General features: G+C 31.1%; 2 protein-coding genes across 2 annotated transcripts; one reads left to right on the forward strand and one right to left on the reverse strand.

Moving 5' to 3' along the window:
* The first annotated feature begins 528 nt into the window (after positions 1 to 528).
* On the forward strand, positions 529 to 3,803 carry LOC137810431 (magnesium transporter MRS2-3). Its single transcript, XM_068611672.1, has 5 exons — positions 529 to 1,141; positions 1,232 to 1,360; positions 1,426 to 1,571; positions 1,651 to 1,840; positions 3,325 to 3,803. Exons 1-5 carry the CDS (start codon positions 647 to 649, stop codon positions 3,610 to 3,612), a joined length of 1,248 nt encoding a protein of 415 aa, XP_068467773.1. The 5' UTR covers positions 529 to 646; the 3' UTR covers positions 3,613 to 3,803.
* Positions 3,804 to 8,802: 4,999 nt separating this feature from the next.
* Positions 8,803 to 10,292, reverse strand: LOC137810428 (protein SOB FIVE-LIKE 5). Its single transcript, XM_068611670.1, has 4 exons — positions 9,614 to 10,292; positions 9,410 to 9,493; positions 9,262 to 9,335; positions 8,803 to 9,156 (listed from the first exon to the last, which is right to left on the reverse strand). Exons 1-4 carry the CDS (start codon positions 9,980 to 9,982, stop codon positions 9,123 to 9,125), a joined length of 561 nt encoding a protein of 186 aa, XP_068467771.1. The 5' UTR covers positions 9,983 to 10,292; the 3' UTR covers positions 8,803 to 9,122.
* Positions 10,293 to 20,612: the final 10,320 nt, after the last annotated feature.

Below are 20,612 nucleotides of genomic sequence, written 5' to 3' on the forward strand. Positions count from 1 at the left end.
ATAATAATAATCATATCTTTTATCTTGAGAAAAATATCGTGACAAACTAAATAATAACAATTATATATTTTATTTTTATAATAATATCAAATAAATTAAATAATAACAATTATTTTTTTTTCTATTATCTCACATCTATTAATATCCTATTAAGATAATATTGATCATTTTACAGATATAATTCGGACAACACAGACAACACAGGATGAAATTTAATATTTAATGGTATATTTATTTAAGATGTTAATTTTTTATTTTACATATATAAATATATACATTTAAAATCATTGAATGATTTATATAAATCACAATAGCAAATCAGGTATAAGTTGGTCTTAAACTTTTGAAAGAAAATTAAATTTGAAAAATACATTATATATTATGAATTATGAATTAGATAAAAAAATAAAGAGTTTAATTTTATTATTTTGATAGGGTAAAGTTTTATAAATAAATGATAGTTTTTGATAAAAAGGAATTGATAGTAACAGTATATGATAAGACATGAAATAGAAAAATCAACAGAACAGAATAGAGGGAAAGATAAGTTGGTTAAAGAAAAAGGTTAAAGGTAAAAGCTAAGAAATTTGGAAAGTAAATTTAAGAGGTTGAATATGCTGAAGGAGAGACTGAGAAGGAGGATGAGATGAGAGGCGGAGAGGAGAGACAGACGGCGACGGGGATTCGGAAGAAGGGAACCGGAGTCCGACAATGGCTGCTGCTCGACATGAAAGGGGAGACGGAGGTGGTGGAGGCCGGGAAGCACGCCATCATGAGGCGCACCGGCCTCCCCGCCCGTGACCTCCGCATATTGGACCCACTCCTCTCCTATCCTTCCACCCTTCTCGGCCGTGAAAGAGCCATCGTCATCAACTTGGAGCACATCAAGGCCATCATCACTGCCCAACAGGTCTTACTCCTCAATTCACGTGACCCTTCAGTCACCCCCTTCGTCCAAGAGCTCCAAGCCAGGATCCTCCGTCACCACCAGGCTTCCTCTTCTTCCAAACACCACGCCCACCACCACCCCGATTCTGATCCCGACCGCGACCACGACCCCGATGCCATCAAGATTCTCCCCTTTGAGTTTGTAGCCCTTGAGGCCTGCTTAGAAGCCGCCTGTAGCGTATTGGAGAACGAGGTGGGTTCTTTTCTCTTCTTTTCATTCATTGCCAACAATTTTCCTCTGCCTTTGCCCTAAATTTCTCTCTCTCTCTCTGCCAATTCACAGGCAAAAACCTTGGAACAGGAGGCTCATCCCGCCTTGGACAAACTCACGTCCAAGATCAGTACTCTCAATTTGGAACGCGTTCGTCAAATCAAGAGTCGATTAGTTGCCATCACTGGACGTGTTCAGAAGGTTGGTTGATGTGATTGATGCATGACATGGTGTTACTGTGGTTTGATTGTTTTATTAATGTTCAGGTAAGGGATGAATTGGAGCACTTGTTGGACGACGATGAAGACATGGCTGAGATGTATCTGACAGAAAAGTTAGCAGAACAGCAGTTGGAACAAAGCTCTTCTGGATCCTCCATGAATGACCAAGACGAGGAGGATATAGGCGACAGGTATTCATATTTTTTTGTTTTTTTACCTCTTTTAACTCTCTTTTATTTCTCTGACTGTGAATTTTGCTACCGTTTTTAGGACCGCACCTGAAATATCCTTTGATGCTGAGGATCCTCGAAATGCTTACAATGTTCTTGGCAGGGACAGCCATGGAACCCGCGGCAGCACCTACAGTGCCGTCACCAAGCAACTTGATGTGGAGGAACTTGAAATGCTTTTGGAAGCTTATTTTGTGCAGATTGATGGCACCTTGAACAAGCTCTCGACGGTATACACGTCCCTTCATCTTATATGTCTCCATCCGTTTATAGCCCTTATTTTATTACTTTTCCATTCCCCTCTAACTGCCTACAAACACCAACGAGTTCCACCACAAATGTACCAGTTACTTTTCTGATTAAAGTGACACCTTATTTGAAGTGTGGTGGAAGAGTTTCATAGGAAACAAGTAATTTAGTGTCAATCATCAATTTTGTCCTTCAAAAACACGGTTCAGTTGGTCTCCATGACTTGAGTTAACATTTACAGAAATCTCACATACATGTTAATTGTCATCTACGGATCTTTCATGACAACATTTTTTGTATGTCAAATTAGTAATCCTTAATTTAATACCGACTAGGACATAAATGAGGACTAAAATGAGAGCAGAGCAGAGAGGAAAGACACAATGGTTAGTTAAAATGGTTGAGATAAAATTTTTGGTTGATTGAATCTTCTATTATTGAAGGTAAAAGAGACTTTTGTTGGTTGTGGAGCCGGGAAATTTTCATCTTGATCTCTCCAAGCCAACTCAGTCTTATCTTTTAATTATCAACTTTCTTTACTCTTCACCATCAATAACATCAAACAACCTGAAATTTACTATATCTAATAGCCTCCAACATCAGGCACTACAAAGATTCAGAAGTAAATTGGCACATATCAAACACAGGAAACTGATCACACTAAAAACCTATCGAGAAACTCATTAACCTATGACCTCCTCCTATCCCCGTGCTTTCTATAAGCAACTTCAACTTACTCTTAAATCAAACCATTAGACCCAAAACAGACACTATTGTGCTTGGACTCATGTCAAACCTCCCCAAAAACCAGTCACTATACCCTTTTTTGCAGGCAAACTAAACCCATTATTAACTGCCATGCCTCTCTGGTATCACACCTGAAACAGAATTGGCATTTGCTACCAAACCACAATTGAATCCACCAATGGCCAAACTCATCAACACTGCTCCCTGATAGCAATCAGTGACAACGTTGCTTGAAACTGGCAACAAACACATCACCCAAAATCAACATTTGCTTCCTGTCCAACCTTGATAGTGAAGACTTTTGGAACTAAAGTTAACATGGGGAGTTGGGGACCAATTTCACTGACAAACTAGTCTTTCAAGGCTGTATTTAACAAGTTCCAGCTTTAAGGAAGCACCTTGACGGGCCCGTATGTTTTAGGGGCTAACATGCTGTTACATACTGGATTAAAGATGCATCTTATTTCAAACCTTCTTAACAAACTGTCCTATTTTTTGAAATGTTGGGGACTAGGCCAATAAGGTTTGTAAGATCGATGAATTGTATGTAAGGGAGATTGTCAAATCACTTAGTTGGTAACTGTAGTTGGTAACTTTAGGTTATGATCTTTGAACATTTCTGATACAATTTGCCATGCTATTATAATTTATCTTTTACCTGAAAAAAGAAGTGAAAGTTGACTTATCTGTTACTGTCTCTTTCTTTGTCTTGATGAAGCTGAGAGAATATGTCGATGATACGGAGGATTACATCAACATCATGCTTGATGACAAACAGAATCATCTTCTCCAAATGGGAGTCATGTTAACGACAGCAACCCTAGTAGTGAGTGCCTTTGTTGTTGTGGCCGGAGTTTTCGGCATGAATATTCACATTGAGCTTTTTGATCCCGACAAAGCTGGAATGCCAGAATTCCTCTGGACTGTTGGTGGTAGCACTGCAGGGACCATATTCTTGTATGTAGTTGCCATTGCCTGGTGTAAGCACAAACGCTTGCTAGAATAACTAACCAGGCCTCTAATAGTCTTTCATAAAGAAATGTAATTTCCAAATCACTTTTCATTCATATGCAATAAGTTTTAATAGCCAGATCATTGCATGTACTCATACGATGTTTCAGCTTCAATGGTGTTAGTCATCTTGTAAATTATTCAGTGGACAGCTTTACAATAACAGTTTTGTTATTAGCAGCAAAATTTCCAAAGTATCAAGATTCTTTTTCTTACATTTATTATTTTTTACATTCTTTATCTTCCATTTTAATATCTATCCCTAGTCTATTTTATATCTTCAATTTGTGAAAAATAACTTTTCTCCTTCAAATGTATAAGTTCTACTGGATCTTGGGTGATAAAGAGAGTTAAAGAGAAATAGAAAAAAATAGTTTAGAATAGAATTTTTCTTTCCAAAAAAGTTACTTTTTTTTGTTATATTCATCTAAAGAAATTTTTAGAATATTCTAATAATAATGCAAAAGAATATTTTCAAAATATTTTACATTCCAAAACAAATATTCTTTCTCAAAGTTTCTAGCATCTCTTAGAATGTGATAATTAAATGTTATTAACTAATTCTTTGGAAAAAGAAGTATTATTTTTGGTAAAATTCACACTCAAAGTATACCAAAATATATGAATATGAGTTTGAGTCTATCGAGAATTTGATTTGATTTTATTAAGATTCTTATTTTGGGGAGTTTTGGAAGTTATAAATGAACATTTGAATTATTTTCTAGGTAGTGTGATTTTCTCTTTCCTATTGCCCCTTGTATCAATTTCTATTTTACCTTATGACTGAATTTTTCATATCCATTTTTCTGTTTTTTCTTGAATAGTTGCTTTAAATCCCTTAAAGAATTTATAGATATTTGCTGTCATAAGAAGTATTTCATTAATCGTAATCCGAGTATATTTAAATGACCAATGGAGTGGTTAAACTTTTCAAGAATAAACAAATAACTTTATAAATATATTATAAGAAGAAGAAAAATGATAGTTGCACAAATAAACAAATCTATGAAGATAATTTATAACAAAGAAAATTATATTTTGCACATTCAAATTCTTGACAAATTCCAATGCAAAATGAGGTGGAGCTATGTGTGATTGGAGTAGGACTAGATCAAAATTTTGTTCATTTTGAAAGAGGCAAATCATATTATTGGTGGCATAATATCTTACATTAATTTGTTAGCAGTGAATAGAAGACAAGGAGAAGAAGCAATTTCCCATTACCCTACCCATATGTTTCACTCAGGCACTACAAGGGAGCACTAGATACATGCTACTAATTATTTTTTTCTTTCTTTTTTTATATTATTTATTAATTGATATTTTAAGGAAGTCTTGTTCTATTTTTCATGTATATTCTTGTTTTTTTTATTTCACTTTCATATATGTTATATCTACCAGGGAAACAATAATGGAAGTTATATTACAAAAATAAAAATATTTTTAATATAAACAAAAAAATATAATAAAGTCTTGAACTTCAACGAAACAGAAAAAAACTTTTACTCCAGAAGAGTATTGTGGAACATTAAACTTACATGTAAATATAAGTAAAGTTCTTTATAGTATCGATAATTTTAAAATTGGAATGGTAGTTGAATTGATAAGGTATTCATTTAAGATTCAATAATTTAATAATCTTAGAGACTTGACTAAACCAGAGTTAAACACGACCATAATTTTTCTAGAGTCAAAGAAAAAGGTTAATGTATCCTCATATTTTTAGGTGTATGGTTGAAAAAAGAGAGATAAAAAGAAAAAAAAAATGGAAGCGTTTTTAAATACCTATTAAGATTTACCATTTTTTTTTCTCTTTTAGTAGCAAATAGGTTTCTGGGGTCCAATACCTTCTTATAAATTATCAAAATATAAATAACTGTTCAAATTTTACAATAGTAGAAGCAAAAGTTATGTGACTGCAGATACGTTTTGTCTTCACTTGCATTGACGTGTGAATGAGTTGAAGTGAAATTATGGTTTTGGTTATAGCAGGAGGCGAACAGTGAACAGTGGATGAATCTGGAATTTGCAATGGTCCCTCATAAGTGAGTTGTAATGTGATTACCTAGAAAGAGTAAGGATGGGAAGGTTGTTCTAGAGAAGAGCACAAGTAATCTCAAATCTAAAATATTCGAAATAATAATAAGTGTGTTCTTAGTTAGTATGTTATTTATTTTTCTCTCTTGGTATCATCTTATTTATATTAAAATCTTCGCCGTAACTTATCTGTATTTGATTTTGTTATTGATATATTCAAGACTAAATATTCGAAATTCCAAAATTTAGGATCTCGAATGTCTTTAAATACAAGAATCGATAGATGACCGTTTATATCCACAATCGGATTCGGTTTATGATACTACAAAGTGAAAGTGATGGTGATTGTTGTTGATGATGTGTGCAAGGCACCTCTTAGTTGAATATCTTTATGTGCAGTGTGTCTCCATGAGGCTTGGAAGGTTTTGAAGGCATAAGGGACATTGAACAAGAAAATGGATGATTGAGTTTGGTAAGGTAACATTAGATGGGATGAGGTTGTTTGTTTTATTTTCCCAAGTGGGCCAACCCAGCCTCACAATAGTTACTTCCCAAACAACACCTACCTACTGTTTCATCACACTATAGCTAGTGGTGTTTTTCACAGTTCAAAATCAAGTTTTGCACATGTGCTAACACCACCTAAGCTTTGTTTTTGCCTCTTTGGTAACATCTCTGCACTCCCAGATTTTCTTCGTGCCTTGTTGTGATTGCCATTACGTAGCTTCTGGGAGGAACTGTGCTTCCAAACTTGAATTTCCTTTATCAGGAATCAATTTTTATATCATCAAGTAAACAAATACAAGATCACCCCCACATTGCTGCATCGTGATGTGAACTCCTATGTTGAACTGTAAAATTTTGTTACGAGATTCGAAATAGTCTTGCTTGTTATACCACGAAACCGGAAGTCCGGATGGCTGGCCACCTAGACGATCTAACGGTCTTTTGGTAAAAATCAGTATCCAGTCATATTGCGAAATAAAGACGTTAATTCCAATTAAGAGATAGCAAAACAGGATTAACATCTATTGAACCCAGTTTAGCCATAGAACAGACCCACCATAATAGTATAAATAAGAGAAGATCCTCATGGTGAAATATAATGTTATTCTGAATTTTGATTAACTGAATTACTAAAATTGACCTTAGCTGACTTGATTTTTTTGGAGTGATTTTGTAAGTACTTTCTCGGACATCTTAAAATAACGGTCAAAATTAAAATAAAACCTGGAAAAATTTGATTGAGAACATTCAGTCTCGGATAATCGTAAGAACATTGCTTTCAACAAAATTCTTCGTAGGGAATTTAGAAACCCACAACGTAATAAGACTATTAGAGTCATGATTTTGTAGATTTTTTGTTTTTACCACCTTACTCACTCACTCTTATTCATGATTTGGCATGCATTGTATTGTCCTGAGAAATGGGAACATGGTGAAGGAAATAGAAGATGAAGCATGAACCACGTGTTTGAAAGCTATAAAGTCCCCTCCTATCCCTATATCTCTTCTCTGTGTAAAGGGGATAGAGGGAGGGTTTGGTTTGGCGGTGGTTGGAAAGGCACAAAATTTTCCCCCATACTCTTTTGGACTCTTATCCCATTTCATGGAATGCAACTACACAGTGACTATTTCGAAAAATATTACTTTTACAAATGCTGATCCAAAGACATCACTTTACAATTATGATATCTGGTTAATACAATTTCAAAATTGTTTCATTTCATCAAAAAGTTATTTGTCTTTCCAGTTATAATGTGTGTGCATTGTTGTGAACTTATCAATATTCTTATTTTTCTTTAGCTTAGCTTCATCTTTTATTTTTACCAATTTTTTTATTCTGACATCCAAATTCTCAGCCTCCCTAGATTTTTTTATTCACAACAGAACTGACTGGGAATGAATAAGGTATAAAGAAAAGTTTAAAGGAACACATAATTGTGCATGAGATTAAGTCCTATGACAGTTTCCAAACAGACAGAGTTGAAGGGAGCAAAGGTACATACAAAAACATGATATTTTAAAATGAGGGATCCTTCCAAATGAGATAAAGTTTGCATACTACACAAAATGGGGCATGTTCCTCTGGGTCAGGAAAATCTCAAGCAGGATCTCCTGTGCTTGGAAAAAGATTTAAAGAGATGCATATGAAATATTCCAACACAAAACACCACCATTTTCCCCTTCATCTTTCTACACTCTCCTCATTACATAACTCACTTTATCATCTTTTATCTTTTGGAAACACATCAAGCATTTGTCCTTAATTTTCAGTCCATACATAGGAAAACACTAGAACTTCCACAATAAGTAGAGCCCTGTCTAGACTCTTGCAAACGTGTATGAACAAGGTCTTGTCCTTATGATTAAACCCTTTTCCTTTCAACTTATATTCACAGACATAACGTAAAGATCCATCAAAATTTGCCCTTTCAATAGTGGGCAGCACTACATTTTGTCTCCCTTCACTAACAAAATGGATTTTATAATTAAAAGAGCTGAAAAATACCTGCAATTTGTTTGCTAAATCCATAATTTAGCATTTTGAAATGTGCATGTATGATCTTTTATTACAAATTTTTCTGAGATTCATCTCCAGCAGTATTACTTAGGACTCACTTAAGATGACTATTCTGTGCGTAACATTGATGTAAACTACACACAAAGATTGAGGACCATGTTGTCAAACCCGTGACTTCATTGCACTTATTTTGCATTTCCAAAGCACTGAAAACAGGTGACTCTGCACCCCTGAATTTTGAACATGGCCACGAGTTCCACTCCACTTAAAAACCTAACCAGGCATCTGCAACTATAGTCCTTGTTGTAAAAAAATTTGAATTAATATTTTAGACAAGTGATATATTGACAACTTGTAAACTTGTAGCAGCCTACAATCTTATTTCTCTGTTTAAAATGACAAAAATACACTTTCTTCATATTATCAATCACAGTTGGTATATTGTATATTGGAGCAGGTTTTCAAAATATTATTACTGAATATTTTATACCCGGACGACACAAACAAAAGTTTGTTCATTTTGTTTTTGGAGAATATGCTGTTGAAGAATTGAATATTTGTTTCATTTATTTGATTGACAAAAGTTGCTAGTGCTGCTTTGCTTATATAAATGGAGCATGGGACTTCATCAAAAACAAAAATTGAGCATGCTTACATTACACAGAACCTGCCTAACTTATCTGTCTTGTGTGAACTATTCTTTGACAAGAAAACTAAATTATCAAAGAAAATGAAAAAAAAAAACAGGTTTATTTCTAAATTTCCGTTTCAGGTTGTTTATCACTGCATTGACAGCTAAAATATAGGATAAAGGAAAACAAAGGAACAGAATCCCTTTTGTGGTCAGCTTCCTTCTACATCATCAATGATTCTATGCCCTTCATGGATCTTCAGTATCTTTGTTGAATAGCAGAGATAGCTATTAGTAGAAACAGAACTGATCTTTATATCATTCCCATCTCTTTCCCTCCATACCATCTGTTAAGAACACAATGCAGTGGAATGGCCACATGATAAATTAAAATACTTCTGGGGGATACAGTCAAAAAGATTGGCCAGTGTGCAGAACAAGCATTTGCTTACTTGTTGTTTTCAACTCCATTTTCTGATAGGGATGGTTCTAAAAAGCCGAAGTGGTCTTGCAACGAGGATCTCTCCTATAAGAACACGAATATTTTATGAGTTGGGATAAAATGTAACCTTGAAAGAAAGAATCAGGCCAGTGAAGTACCTCAAAATAAGTAGCAGAGAAACCTTGTGAGCAATTTAGCATGCTCTCTGTGGAAGTTTGGTGGTTGGTCACTGTGACATTGTTCTGAAAAATTATCAAGAGCAAAGAAAATATCATCTATATAGTATACAACTACAACTACAACTACAACACATGATTATTTTTAGTACTAGAAAAATGAGATGAATGCAATTAAAGACTCACCATGGAGAAATCAAAGACAAGAGAGCTAGCAGTGTCATCAAGAAAAGAAGGTAGGTGTTGGTATTGCTTAACCTTCTGCCTCTTTCTAGTTCTCTTGCCAAGTTTTGCTGAATTAGATGCAGAGTAAAAACTGGCATCATCCTGTGCTTCTGGCAAGTGTGGAGGCCCAGAAGAAGCATCAGAGACCATGGACAGATCCTCTTCGTCAGCCTCCTCCTTTTTGGCTTTCTTGTCTTTGTAATCTTCACCAATCAACTGAGAACTTGCATGTGAGAAGGTATTGTGGTTCTTCAGCTGGAAAGAGTGGTCCAGGTATAGAGTCCAACCAGACTCACACCCACTGCTGCATTGTGATGCCAATGCATTCATCTTCCTTTCTTTGGGTGCTGCTGCAGGTTCCCAAAGTAATGAAATCCAAGAGGGGTGGGTTGGTTACTCACTACTATGAAGGAGAGTCCAATTTATGATGAAGAGAGAAGTGGTAAAAAGGATAAAAAGAGAGAGAGAGGGTTAAACAAACATTGATGAAACATGGCACTACATGGTGTAGCCTATTATTAACTGCGTGGCAACGTGGCTCTATAGTTTTGGTTTGGGGTCAGCAACAAGTTGGATAAAGTGTTGGAGAAAACCAAGAGAATCGGACTCAAATCCTAGACTAGTTTTGTCCTGATTCTCCTCCCATATGTGCAAAGTGGCAGTTGGGTGGGATGTAGAGGGATACATGTAAAGAGAGAGAGAGAGAGATGAAGCACACACATACACACCCTTCACATGCTAGACAGCGATGCACTGTGTACCCTCTTAACAAAACCAGGTACACGTCCATTTCCCCTTCCACACTGTATGGACACCTATCCCTTCAGCAGTGATGCCTCTTTTCTCTCTCTGCACGCATTATATGTCCCTATTTGGGAGAAGATTACTACAAACATGTAAAGGGTGGTGCTTGTATTTGAGAACAAAATTAGTATTAGTTGGAACAGTAATATGTCAGTATCACATCAGTCAATCTCAAATCGGAAAGAATGTGCTAAAGACACAATAAATCATAATAATGACAATTACAATAATACTTAAAGATCATATCTTAAATATGTGAGAGATTTTTTCGACAAATCAACTAAAAGATATATATCCCTATTAATAAGGACCACAACGCAGCTATAATTAAAGTTATCTGAAGGAACAAGTTATGTTTTTACTATAAGAGTACTTAGTTGAGACATTTAAAGAAAGGAGTTTTGAAGGAAGGAAATAGAAGATTACCGAGCAATTGTACCTGTACAATTACAAGGCCCCCTTTACCTATACAATTACAGAAGTGGTCCAAGCTTAAAAATGGGTTATTTAGTGCCCCATAAGTCTGATTTAGTGTTCAAATGTGGAAAGGAAATGAAGGTGTTGTGGACATAAACAGCACACATAATTTATCATCCTTGTGCCTTTTTTTCCTTTTCTGTGCCCATCATGTGTGACGACTAAAGAATGACTCAACGGAAACATCACCCTCTTTTATAGTTTGTACTGTCATTTCTTTAGATTGCTGCAGACCAAAATGTGCGGGTTGTTTTTTCATGTCACTCTCATTCTCAAATAAGAAGTAATATTTAAATTTGTGTGTGTGTGAAGAGATTCTATGACTATGCATGCAAAGCAAAATTCAGAGAGAAATAAAGATGGGTTTGGCAGAAGTAAGACGATGGAGAGTGTAAAGTATTTGGGGCACAGTGCAGTTGACTGGGATTTTATGAATCCACATGCAATCACATTCACAATCCTTCTCTTCTTTTCAACAATTTACTCTCTGTTACCATTCACACAACCATGTGGGCACGTGTGCATAATATTCATATGCGGGCTTCCACATATTCAAACACATGTCTCCACGTGCACACGCACTTTTATCTATATCCCTCTTCTAAACCTTTTCTTTTTAATTTTAATTTATGAAACTCTTTTTTATTACTCATCACACTCGTTTATAAATTAAAATAAAACTCACTATGTTTATTTATTTTCATCAGAAAGACAATTTGCGTTAGAATATTTATGGAGAAGTGATTTGGCAATAAAGAAATACTGTGTGAAAATAGTTTGGATGAGGCATGATTCTTTGTAATCTTAAAAGGTGTTGTGCACGTGTTGATGGTCAAAGTAGAGTACTCCTAAGAAGTACTCACCCAATTGCTTTAATACTTGTTTAAACCTTTAATCACAAACTAATTACCCTTTTATGCATATCTACTATCTCACAATTATTCCATAATTACCATCTCACTCTTCATAATTTTTAAAATAATCATTCTACTCTTTATATATATTTCAATTATACTTTCAAATTATCTATTTCAAAAACCTTTAGAAAAAACTTTTCAAATTTTAATTTTTAGAACTTTTATGGAACAAACTTTCGAATATATGAAATGTTTTAAAATGAACTTCCTGAAACAAGCTTTTCATAATAAACGTTTTAGAATAAACGTTTTGAAATAAATAGGTGTGTTTTTCAAAATGAGTTTCTGGAATAAAATTTCATAACATACTATATTAGTGTATTAGAGAGCAATGTGCACTCAAAAGTGGAGAAGAAGAAGACATAAGGATAGCAATGACTGTAAGCATGGTGTAGTGTGGAAGAGTATTTTAGTTTTTTTTTCTTATGGTTGTGCATGAAGCAAAAGCCCAACTTGTATTTACTCATATGGGAAATTAAGCCCATTCCTATATCCACCTAGGGCAATTTCTCCTCCACCATATCAATTTCAGCATGCACCCAATCAGCTCTAGAAAATGACAAAAATATCCCTTTTAAATGACGAAAATAATCTTACACAAAAATAGGAAAAATTATTTTTGAAACTTTTATCTGAAATATTTTGGATTTCAATTTTCGGAACATATTTTTGAATTCTGAAATTTTTTATCCAGAATGTATTTTTAGTTTTTTTTTCATAATTTTTTTTTCAGCATGTATTTTTTTATTTCTCAATTATAATTATTATTTTGGATTTTTTAATTTGGAATAAGGGTAGTTTTGGAAATCTAAAAAATTGATATGGTGGAGGTTAATATTGATATGGTGCAGGAGGGTAGTTTTGGAAATTTAAAAAATTGATATGGTGGAGGTTAAAATTGATATGGTGCAGGAAGAATTTGCCTCCACCTAACCCAACAATGGACAATTATACACACACTGTTTCTTCTGCCACCTCCATATATTTTCATATTTCCAAAAATGTTCCTTTGTAATATTCTGAATCACATAATTCATAAGTCATCTTTTAAATTCGTAATTAGCTTTGGGATTACATAATCCGAAAGTCTTTTTTGAGATATATAATTAGTTTCTAGATTACATAATCCATAAGTCTTTTTTTTAACTTATGGATTATGTAATCCTAAAGCCTTTTTTCAAATGCGTGTCCAAATTACATAATCCAGAAACTATTATCAAATCCAGACTTCCAAATTATATAATCTAAAATACCATTTTGGATTATGTAATCCGAAATATGGGAATGACATAATAATAAGGATAAAAATGTATTTTATGTTTTATATGCATGCTACAAGAATATATGGAAGTGCAGGAGTAATACAATTCTACAATCCAAATTTCATTTAAAAAGTTGAATCCAAAATACTAAAAACACACTTTGAAAAATAAAATTCAGAACACGTCTGAAAAGACTGAAATTTAAATCCAAAAAGGTATATTCTAAAAAAAGTAATTTCAGAAGTAACTTTTTATCTGCAACCTTATTTCATTTAAGGTCATTATTGCTTTTTCGCAACATTTTCATCATTTTATTGAAAAATCGGATGGAGATGTAAATGCATATTGTGGAGGGAGAATTTGCTAACTTTTGTTTTCCTTGCTTAATTGTGTTTCAATTTGTTTGTTCTGTTTGTTTTTTTCTTTGTGACGATAATGAGGTATACACCTTGTTGGATATCAAATTGAAAATTAACTCTATTTGGCACTTATGATAATTACTTACACACAAAATGCAAATATAAGAATTATGTGATAGTCTTGGTTGACCAACATCACGCTACAGGTTGAGTGTTCATTCGTATTTTGATTACTTTGACATAATTAGAGTTTTAAAATGTTAATTTGATATATTAATTAACGAGTATTTACTGAAGCAGTAAAATTGTGAAGTTTGAGACCTGAATGCTAAATTGAAACAAGAATAGATGAGAGAAGAGCAGTGTTATTTTGATAAGTATCCAATAATGGAAGTTTGAAGATTCACAGCGAAATGTGGAGTTGATGCACATGGCCAAGCTAACAATGTCACTGTGACAGCCTATAAAAACACACCATTCCACTTATCATATCAATTCATTCAATCATTCTTCTCCTTTCCTTGCATCACTTTGCCAATTTCTTTCCATTTCTTTTAATCCTACTCTCTTCGAAATCATGCTCTCATGTCTTTGCATTAGACTTTAATATCCCATAGTCAATTTAATTTGATGGTGTAAATATATTAAAGACTCTCAATAAATAACAACAATGTCAATTATGAAAATTTTCTGTGAACCATAATCGTGTCTCACCAAATTTGGGTAATATTTCTTAAAAATTAACTAACACTGATTTAGTGGAAGATATTGATTTATTAAAGAAAATTTTCAAATATACCAACATATCAATACACGAATATACCTCTCTATAAATCAAAGATTAGGCTAGAAATCGATTAACACTAATATTTGATAGATTCAGTCAATTACAACAAAGATTCGTGACTAAATACTATAAATAAAACCTCTACAAAGACAAAGTACGTTTTAATCAATTTTCACTATACACCCTTAACACGAAGTACTTACTTAATCGTTAGAGTACATTTTTTAGATTAACCCTAACTGTACACCAAAAATTAAAGTGAAGACTTGAAATGAAAAAAGAGAAAACAATCGATATATCAGTAGTTATATATACCCTCTTGTTAGTGTAAAATTGTTTTATTGTCTTTTAATTAAAAAATATATATTATTATTATAGGTACGAGCTTTGGTATAATTATTTCAAAACTTAATTGTTGTTATTTGGAGGTACATTATGTTTTAGTATAACTTTATAATCATTTAAAATTACAATATAAAAATTATACACAAAACATGCATATAAATGAATTATGATTTTTATTTAATAAAATGAATGTCAAAATTAATTTATTGAATGAAAAATATATAACCGTCTTATTAATATTAAAATAGAAGTATATCATTTGAGCAAATTACGTAGCTATAAGAATCAATTTGTGGTAATGATATTGTAGTGTAGAGAGTGATAAAAAAAATAATATGATTGTTTGTTGTAAAGGTATTTGACAGAATGCAGAATAAAGTGTGAGAAAATAAGAAATTAATTTATTGTTTGTGAGGAGATATACCCCAATTCTTCTTCTTCTCTCTCATTCATTCATTCACTTCTTCATTCAATCATCTCATTCCCAATGAGTTATTACAATCAGCACCAGCAACCACCGGTCGGAGTTCCACCGCCGCAAGGTTCCTCTTTCCTTCTAATTCCTTCCTTTTATTCATTTTCACTTTCTTTCACATTCTCATTCTAATTCACATCCTTAGGTTATCCGCCGGAGGGCTACGGAAAGGAAGGATATCCACCGCCCGGATACCCGCCGCCGGGATACCCGCCTCCCGGATATCCACCACAGCAAGGCTATCCTCCACCGCCCTACCCCGCCCAAGGCTATCCTCCGCCCTACGCTCCTCAATACGCTCCGCCCCCGCCTCAGCAGCAACAAAATTCACAGAGCTCTGGTTGCTTGGAAGGCTGGTGCGTTTCTCTATCTTTCTCTCTCTAATTTCGATCGCTGACTCAGATCCGATCCGGATTTTTCCGATTTGACTCGATGTCAGCGTAACGTTACACATTATTGGCTATTATGCGCACCATTCGTAACTGTTTTACATTCTTTTCTTGGAGACTCGGTTATGCTGTGTTTGCTCCTACCGGATTTGTTATTTGTGGACCCAATTTTTAAATAAAATACTATATTTTAACGTTATATTAGAAACTCTTAAATGGTATCTCCTATTAGACACACACTTACACTCATACTACTTACTATGCATATAAGTTAAGTGTGATATTAAAAAATTATTTGTTATTTCTGAAAATTATAACGTAATATTATATATTATATAAATTTGTGTGTTCGTATTTAATATTTTAGAAATTATATATATTTTCATATTTGTATGTGTGTAAATGTTTATAGTAAGTAGGTTATATTACATAACATCTAAATAACTAATTTTTAATTATGGCTTTTGAATTTTACATGTTTGATTAGTGTTGTTCTTTTAACATGGCACTGCATTGCATTGATGTATGATGATGTTGATTTTTTTTGGAATTTTTGAATTGTACAGTTTGGCTGCTTTATGTTGCTGCTGCCTATTGGATGCTTGTTTCTGAGATGACATTTGGTTTGCACAAACTGGATTCCAGAGCATTCAACTCAATTAAATTTGTGTCTTTTTTTCTTTTTTCTTTGCTTTACGTTACCCTTTATTTACTCTTTATTTTTGTTAAATAATATGAACTATTTCTTGCTTCCAAAGGTCAAATTGCTTCATTCACATGCTTTGTCTTGCTAAGAATTTTATATTTTCCCGTTTCTTTCATCTCCTTCGCCCCTTCATCCATCATGAAAACATAAACAACAACAGATTAAAAAATGAAAGCACTAAAATGACTCCACTTGCAAATTTTGTCTGTAATAGAATCTGCGTTTACTTTGCCTTTGCATGGGGCCGGGGAGAATCATGCTTGCTTGTCGCAACTCAATTTGAACATACTTGATGGGCATGATTGTTAGAGCTATACACAGTTCTCATAGGTTAGCTCTTGTATGAACAGAAAAATTGCTTGTTCTATCTTTTTTTTTAAGTACCAGGCATGATACTCATCAAACATTTTATTTTTCACTTATGAAGTTTGTACACTTGGACAACCATACTCATACTCTTACGACATTTAGTGGAAGTGTCCAATTCAAAAAATAATTGTTGAATTTTTTACTATTTTAACACGATCTAAAACAAATCATTTTGAACTTTCATCTTTCTGTTAAAAAAAATTAAAATATACTTGTATACTTAAATCTTTATTTTTAATTTATATAATTCATAATTATATAATATATACATTCGTCTTCCCGTATCCTATACTTTAGAGATTATACGTGTATCTGTGTTCCTGTGTCTCCATACCCTACATTTTAGAGATTATATGTATTTTCGTGTCGTATTAGGTAGTGTTGCTTTTGCAAACATCATGTCATTCCAATCATTAAATGGGTCATTAATTGATCCGATGCTAATTGAGGAATGCATATGTTTGAAATATCAGGTTACTTTAAGCAGACCAATAAACCTGTCTTTATCTTCTTAATCTCAGTATCCTTACAAAAACAATGTTAAGTTGCGTCACGAAAAATAAAACAATAAAAAAATAAAAAAATTATGCAATTGACCCCAACCTTTGCTGATACTTAAAGATAAATTGACGAATAGAAGAGTACAGAACACATATCTTGCAAAAATAAAATCAATTTCATCATTCAAAATTTAATTACTCGAGGAATTGAAACACCATTTTCTCTAACAAATTATTAACAAAAAATTTAAATAAAATAATGTCGACTAATATTAAATCTTATATTTTCATTATATGTCTTATATACACATGCAACTCAAATAACAAAGCCTTAGTAAACACGACAAATAAAAAAATAATTTTAATTTTACGACAACAAGAATAATAAATATTAATATTATTATGAATGATCAAAATTTAAACTCAGAAATTATGCATTTTTTACTTTAACTAACTTTTAGTGTCGATCATAGTTTTCATAACACTGCACAGTGAATAACACTATTCAACAACTCTTTATAATAATATTATAATATTTTAAATTAAAAATTAAAAATTAAAATGGAAAATGGAAATAGTTAAAATATTAATTTATTTATTTATTAGGAATGTCTGTTTTTACTGTGGACAGTGTTCTATAAAATGGTTGGACTGAAATTGTATTGGGTTTGTCAAAGGGTTCAAATGCAATTAAGGAATAAAGGCATAAAGGTGTGTGAATGAAGTGATGTAATTAGTCTGTTTATTTTTAAGGACATTTTTTAGATTTTTTTATTTATGTTCTATTTTTTTTACAAGTGTATCCTTATTATTATTTACTAATTAACATATAAACGATTAATATGCATTTGTTGTTGAATAAAAATGAAAAAAAAAACACAACAGAGAAATTCAAAACCATTTCATAAAAAAAAAAGATAATTTTTTGTTATTTGAGTATTAAATTCCTGAAAGGCACTCATTAAATAAAGTACTTAGCAATTTAAATGCTTAAAATGAAGTAGTAAATGACAAAACAAAGTATTATATACTTTGATTTATGGCAGTTATTCACACTATGGTAAACAAGTTGAGTTAGTACCAATAATTATTTGTATAAGCTTATAAATACTAAATGTTCAAAATTTTGTAACTATATACATAAATATACCTTGTTTTTTCAACAACAATTAAGATAATATAGGCTCAAAATGGTATCTTAAAAGAAAAACCTTTTCCTATTCCAATACAAGGTCATTAGTAAAACATTTGTTCATCAACCAATACTTATTTTTAATTGCAACTTTTTGTTTACTTCAAGAACAATTTAATTTGACTATATATTAATTGACCAATAGTTCACTCAAGAAAAGTGTTAGCAATACATATTTAAAGCATATTTTTAATATATATATATATTACTATTGGTTGAAATATATTAACTATAAATAAATAATCTTTTATGGATTTTAATTATTGGTTAAAAATATTATTAGAAGCGTGTTAAATAACACGTAGTTATCTAGAATTGTGTAATATGCATGAAAATTATGTTCGCATAATATATATTTTTTATATATAAAAAAATAAAAATCTGAATGTTTATTTTTGTTGGCTCAATTCCCTATCTAGCACCATTTACATCTTTATTTCCCTATCTAGCACCCTTTTGTTTTTATTTCCCTATCTAGCACCCTTTTGTTTTTATTTCCCTATCTAACACTCTTTTAATTTTTATTTTCCTATCTAGCACCATTTTAAAAATAAATAAATAAATAATAAATTATTATTTTTTAATAATTTTAATTTTGAAAACATTAAAAAATAAATATTTTTAATGTTTAAAATAATTAAAAATATAATTAATGAATAAATAAATAAGTTTTTACAAAATAAAAATAAAAAAGTAATAAATTAAAAATGTTTACTTTAAAATTATTTTTTTTAAAAATGAAGAAAATAAAAAATTAAACTCTACAACAACATAAAAGTTGAATCTATAAACATAAATTAGTATTTATTTTTATTATTATTGATGATGTAATCATGTTAATTTCAAGTAAAAAATACACGACATATTTATAAAAAAAACACCAATGTCAATTAGTATTAATTAATAGTGGACACATAAATAATATTGAAGTGTTTACCTAAATGCAAAATTCTAAAAGAAACTAATACAAATGTTACACTTAATGCTTAAAAATGAGAAGAAAAAAATGCAAAAATAAATAAGTCTAGAAAATAAAAACAACAACAATAAAATAAAAACAAAAACCATAAATAAATAAATAAATAAAGATTGCAGAAAAAATAATAATAACTAAAAACATAAAAGGTATAAAATAAAGGAAAAACAAAATAAGATAAAGATAAAAAATATAAAAAAAATCAAATAAATCAAAACAAGATAAATATAATAGATATAAGACGATACTAAATAAGTATATGTTGATCATAAAAAGGAAAATAAATGAGAGATGATCATTCATTTAATATGTTTCTAGTTATTATTATTTTTTCTGCCATTCTTTATTTATTTCTATTTATGTTTTTATTCATTAATTATATTTCTAACTATTTTAAATACTACAAATATTTTTTTTTAATGCATTCAAAATTAAAATTATAAAAAAAATTACTGGATTGTGCAATTCTCGTCATTAATTATGTTTCATAAACTATTTAATGAAAATATCAAATGAATAATCATCTTTTATTTATTTTCCTTTTTATGATCAACATATACTTATTTAATATCGCCTTATATCTCTTATCTTTATCTTGTTTGAATTTTTTTATATCTTTTATCTTTATCTTATTTTGTTTTGCCTTTATTTTATATCTTTTATGTTTTTAGTTGTTATTTTTTTCTGTCATTCTTTATTTATATCTATTTTTTGTTTTTATTTTATTGTTGCTGTTTTTATTTTCTATACTTATTTTTTTGTCTCATTGTAACATTTGTATTAGTTTTTTTTAGAATTTTGCATTTAGGTAAACACTTCAATATTATTTATGTGTCCACTATTAATTAATATTAATTGACTTTGTTTTTTTTTATAAATATGTCCTGTATTTTTTACTTGAAATTAACATGATTACATCATCAATAATAATACAAATAAATACTAATTTATGTTTATAGATTCAACTTTTATGTTGTTGTAGAGTTTAATTTTTTATTTTCTTATTTTAAAAAAAAATAATTTTAAAGTAAACATTTTTAATTTATTATTTTTTTATTTTTATTTTGTAAAAACTCATTTATTTATTCATTAATTATATTTCTAATTATTTTAAACATTAAAAATATTTATTTTTTAATGCATTCAAAATTAAAATTATTAACAAAATAATAATTTATTATTTATTTATTTTTAAAATGGTGCTAGATAGGGAAATAAAAAATAAAAGAGTGCTAAATAGGAAAATAAAAACAAAGAGTGCTAGATAGGGAAATAAAGTCAAAAGGGTGCTAGATAGGGAAATAAAGATGTAAATGATGCTAGATTGAGAATTGAGCCTATTTTTGTTAGATGAACTAAAAATAAAACAAAAAAAACACATTATTTTAAGGAAACAGGGAAA

This window comes from Phaseolus vulgaris, chromosome 2, assembly GCF_000499845.2.
Source record: "Phaseolus vulgaris cultivar G19833 chromosome 2, P. vulgaris v2.0, whole genome shotgun sequence".
In the NCBI taxonomy this organism is placed as follows: Eukaryota; Viridiplantae; Streptophyta; class Magnoliopsida; order Fabales; family Fabaceae; genus Phaseolus; species Phaseolus vulgaris.

Excerpts from the sequence above, each read along its gene's own strand:
- LOC137810431 (XM_068611672.1), top strand. The coding sequence starts at position 647 with ATGAGAGGCGGAGAGGAGAGACAGACGGCGACGGGGATTCGGAAGAAG. Across the intron at positions 1,572-1,650 it reads GAGGAGGATATAGGCGACAG|GACCGCACCTGAAATATCCT; the intron begins GTATTCATATTT and ends TACCGTTTTTAG. Across the intron at positions 1,841-3,324 it reads CCTTGAACAAGCTCTCGACG|CTGAGAGAATATGTCGATGA; the intron begins GTATACACGTCC and ends GTCTTGATGAAG.
- LOC137810428 (XM_068611670.1), bottom strand. The coding sequence starts at position 9,982 with ATGAATGCATTGGCATCACAATGCAGCAGTGGGTGTGAGTCTGGTTGG. Across the intron at positions 9,336-9,409 it reads TCTCTGCTACTTATTTTGAG|GAGAGATCCTCGTTGCAAGA; the intron begins GTACTTCACTGG and ends GTGTTCTTATAG. Across the intron at positions 9,157-9,261 it reads AATGGAGTTGAAAACAACAA|ATGGTATGGAGGGAAAGAGA; the intron begins GTAAGCAAATGC and ends TGTTCTTAACAG.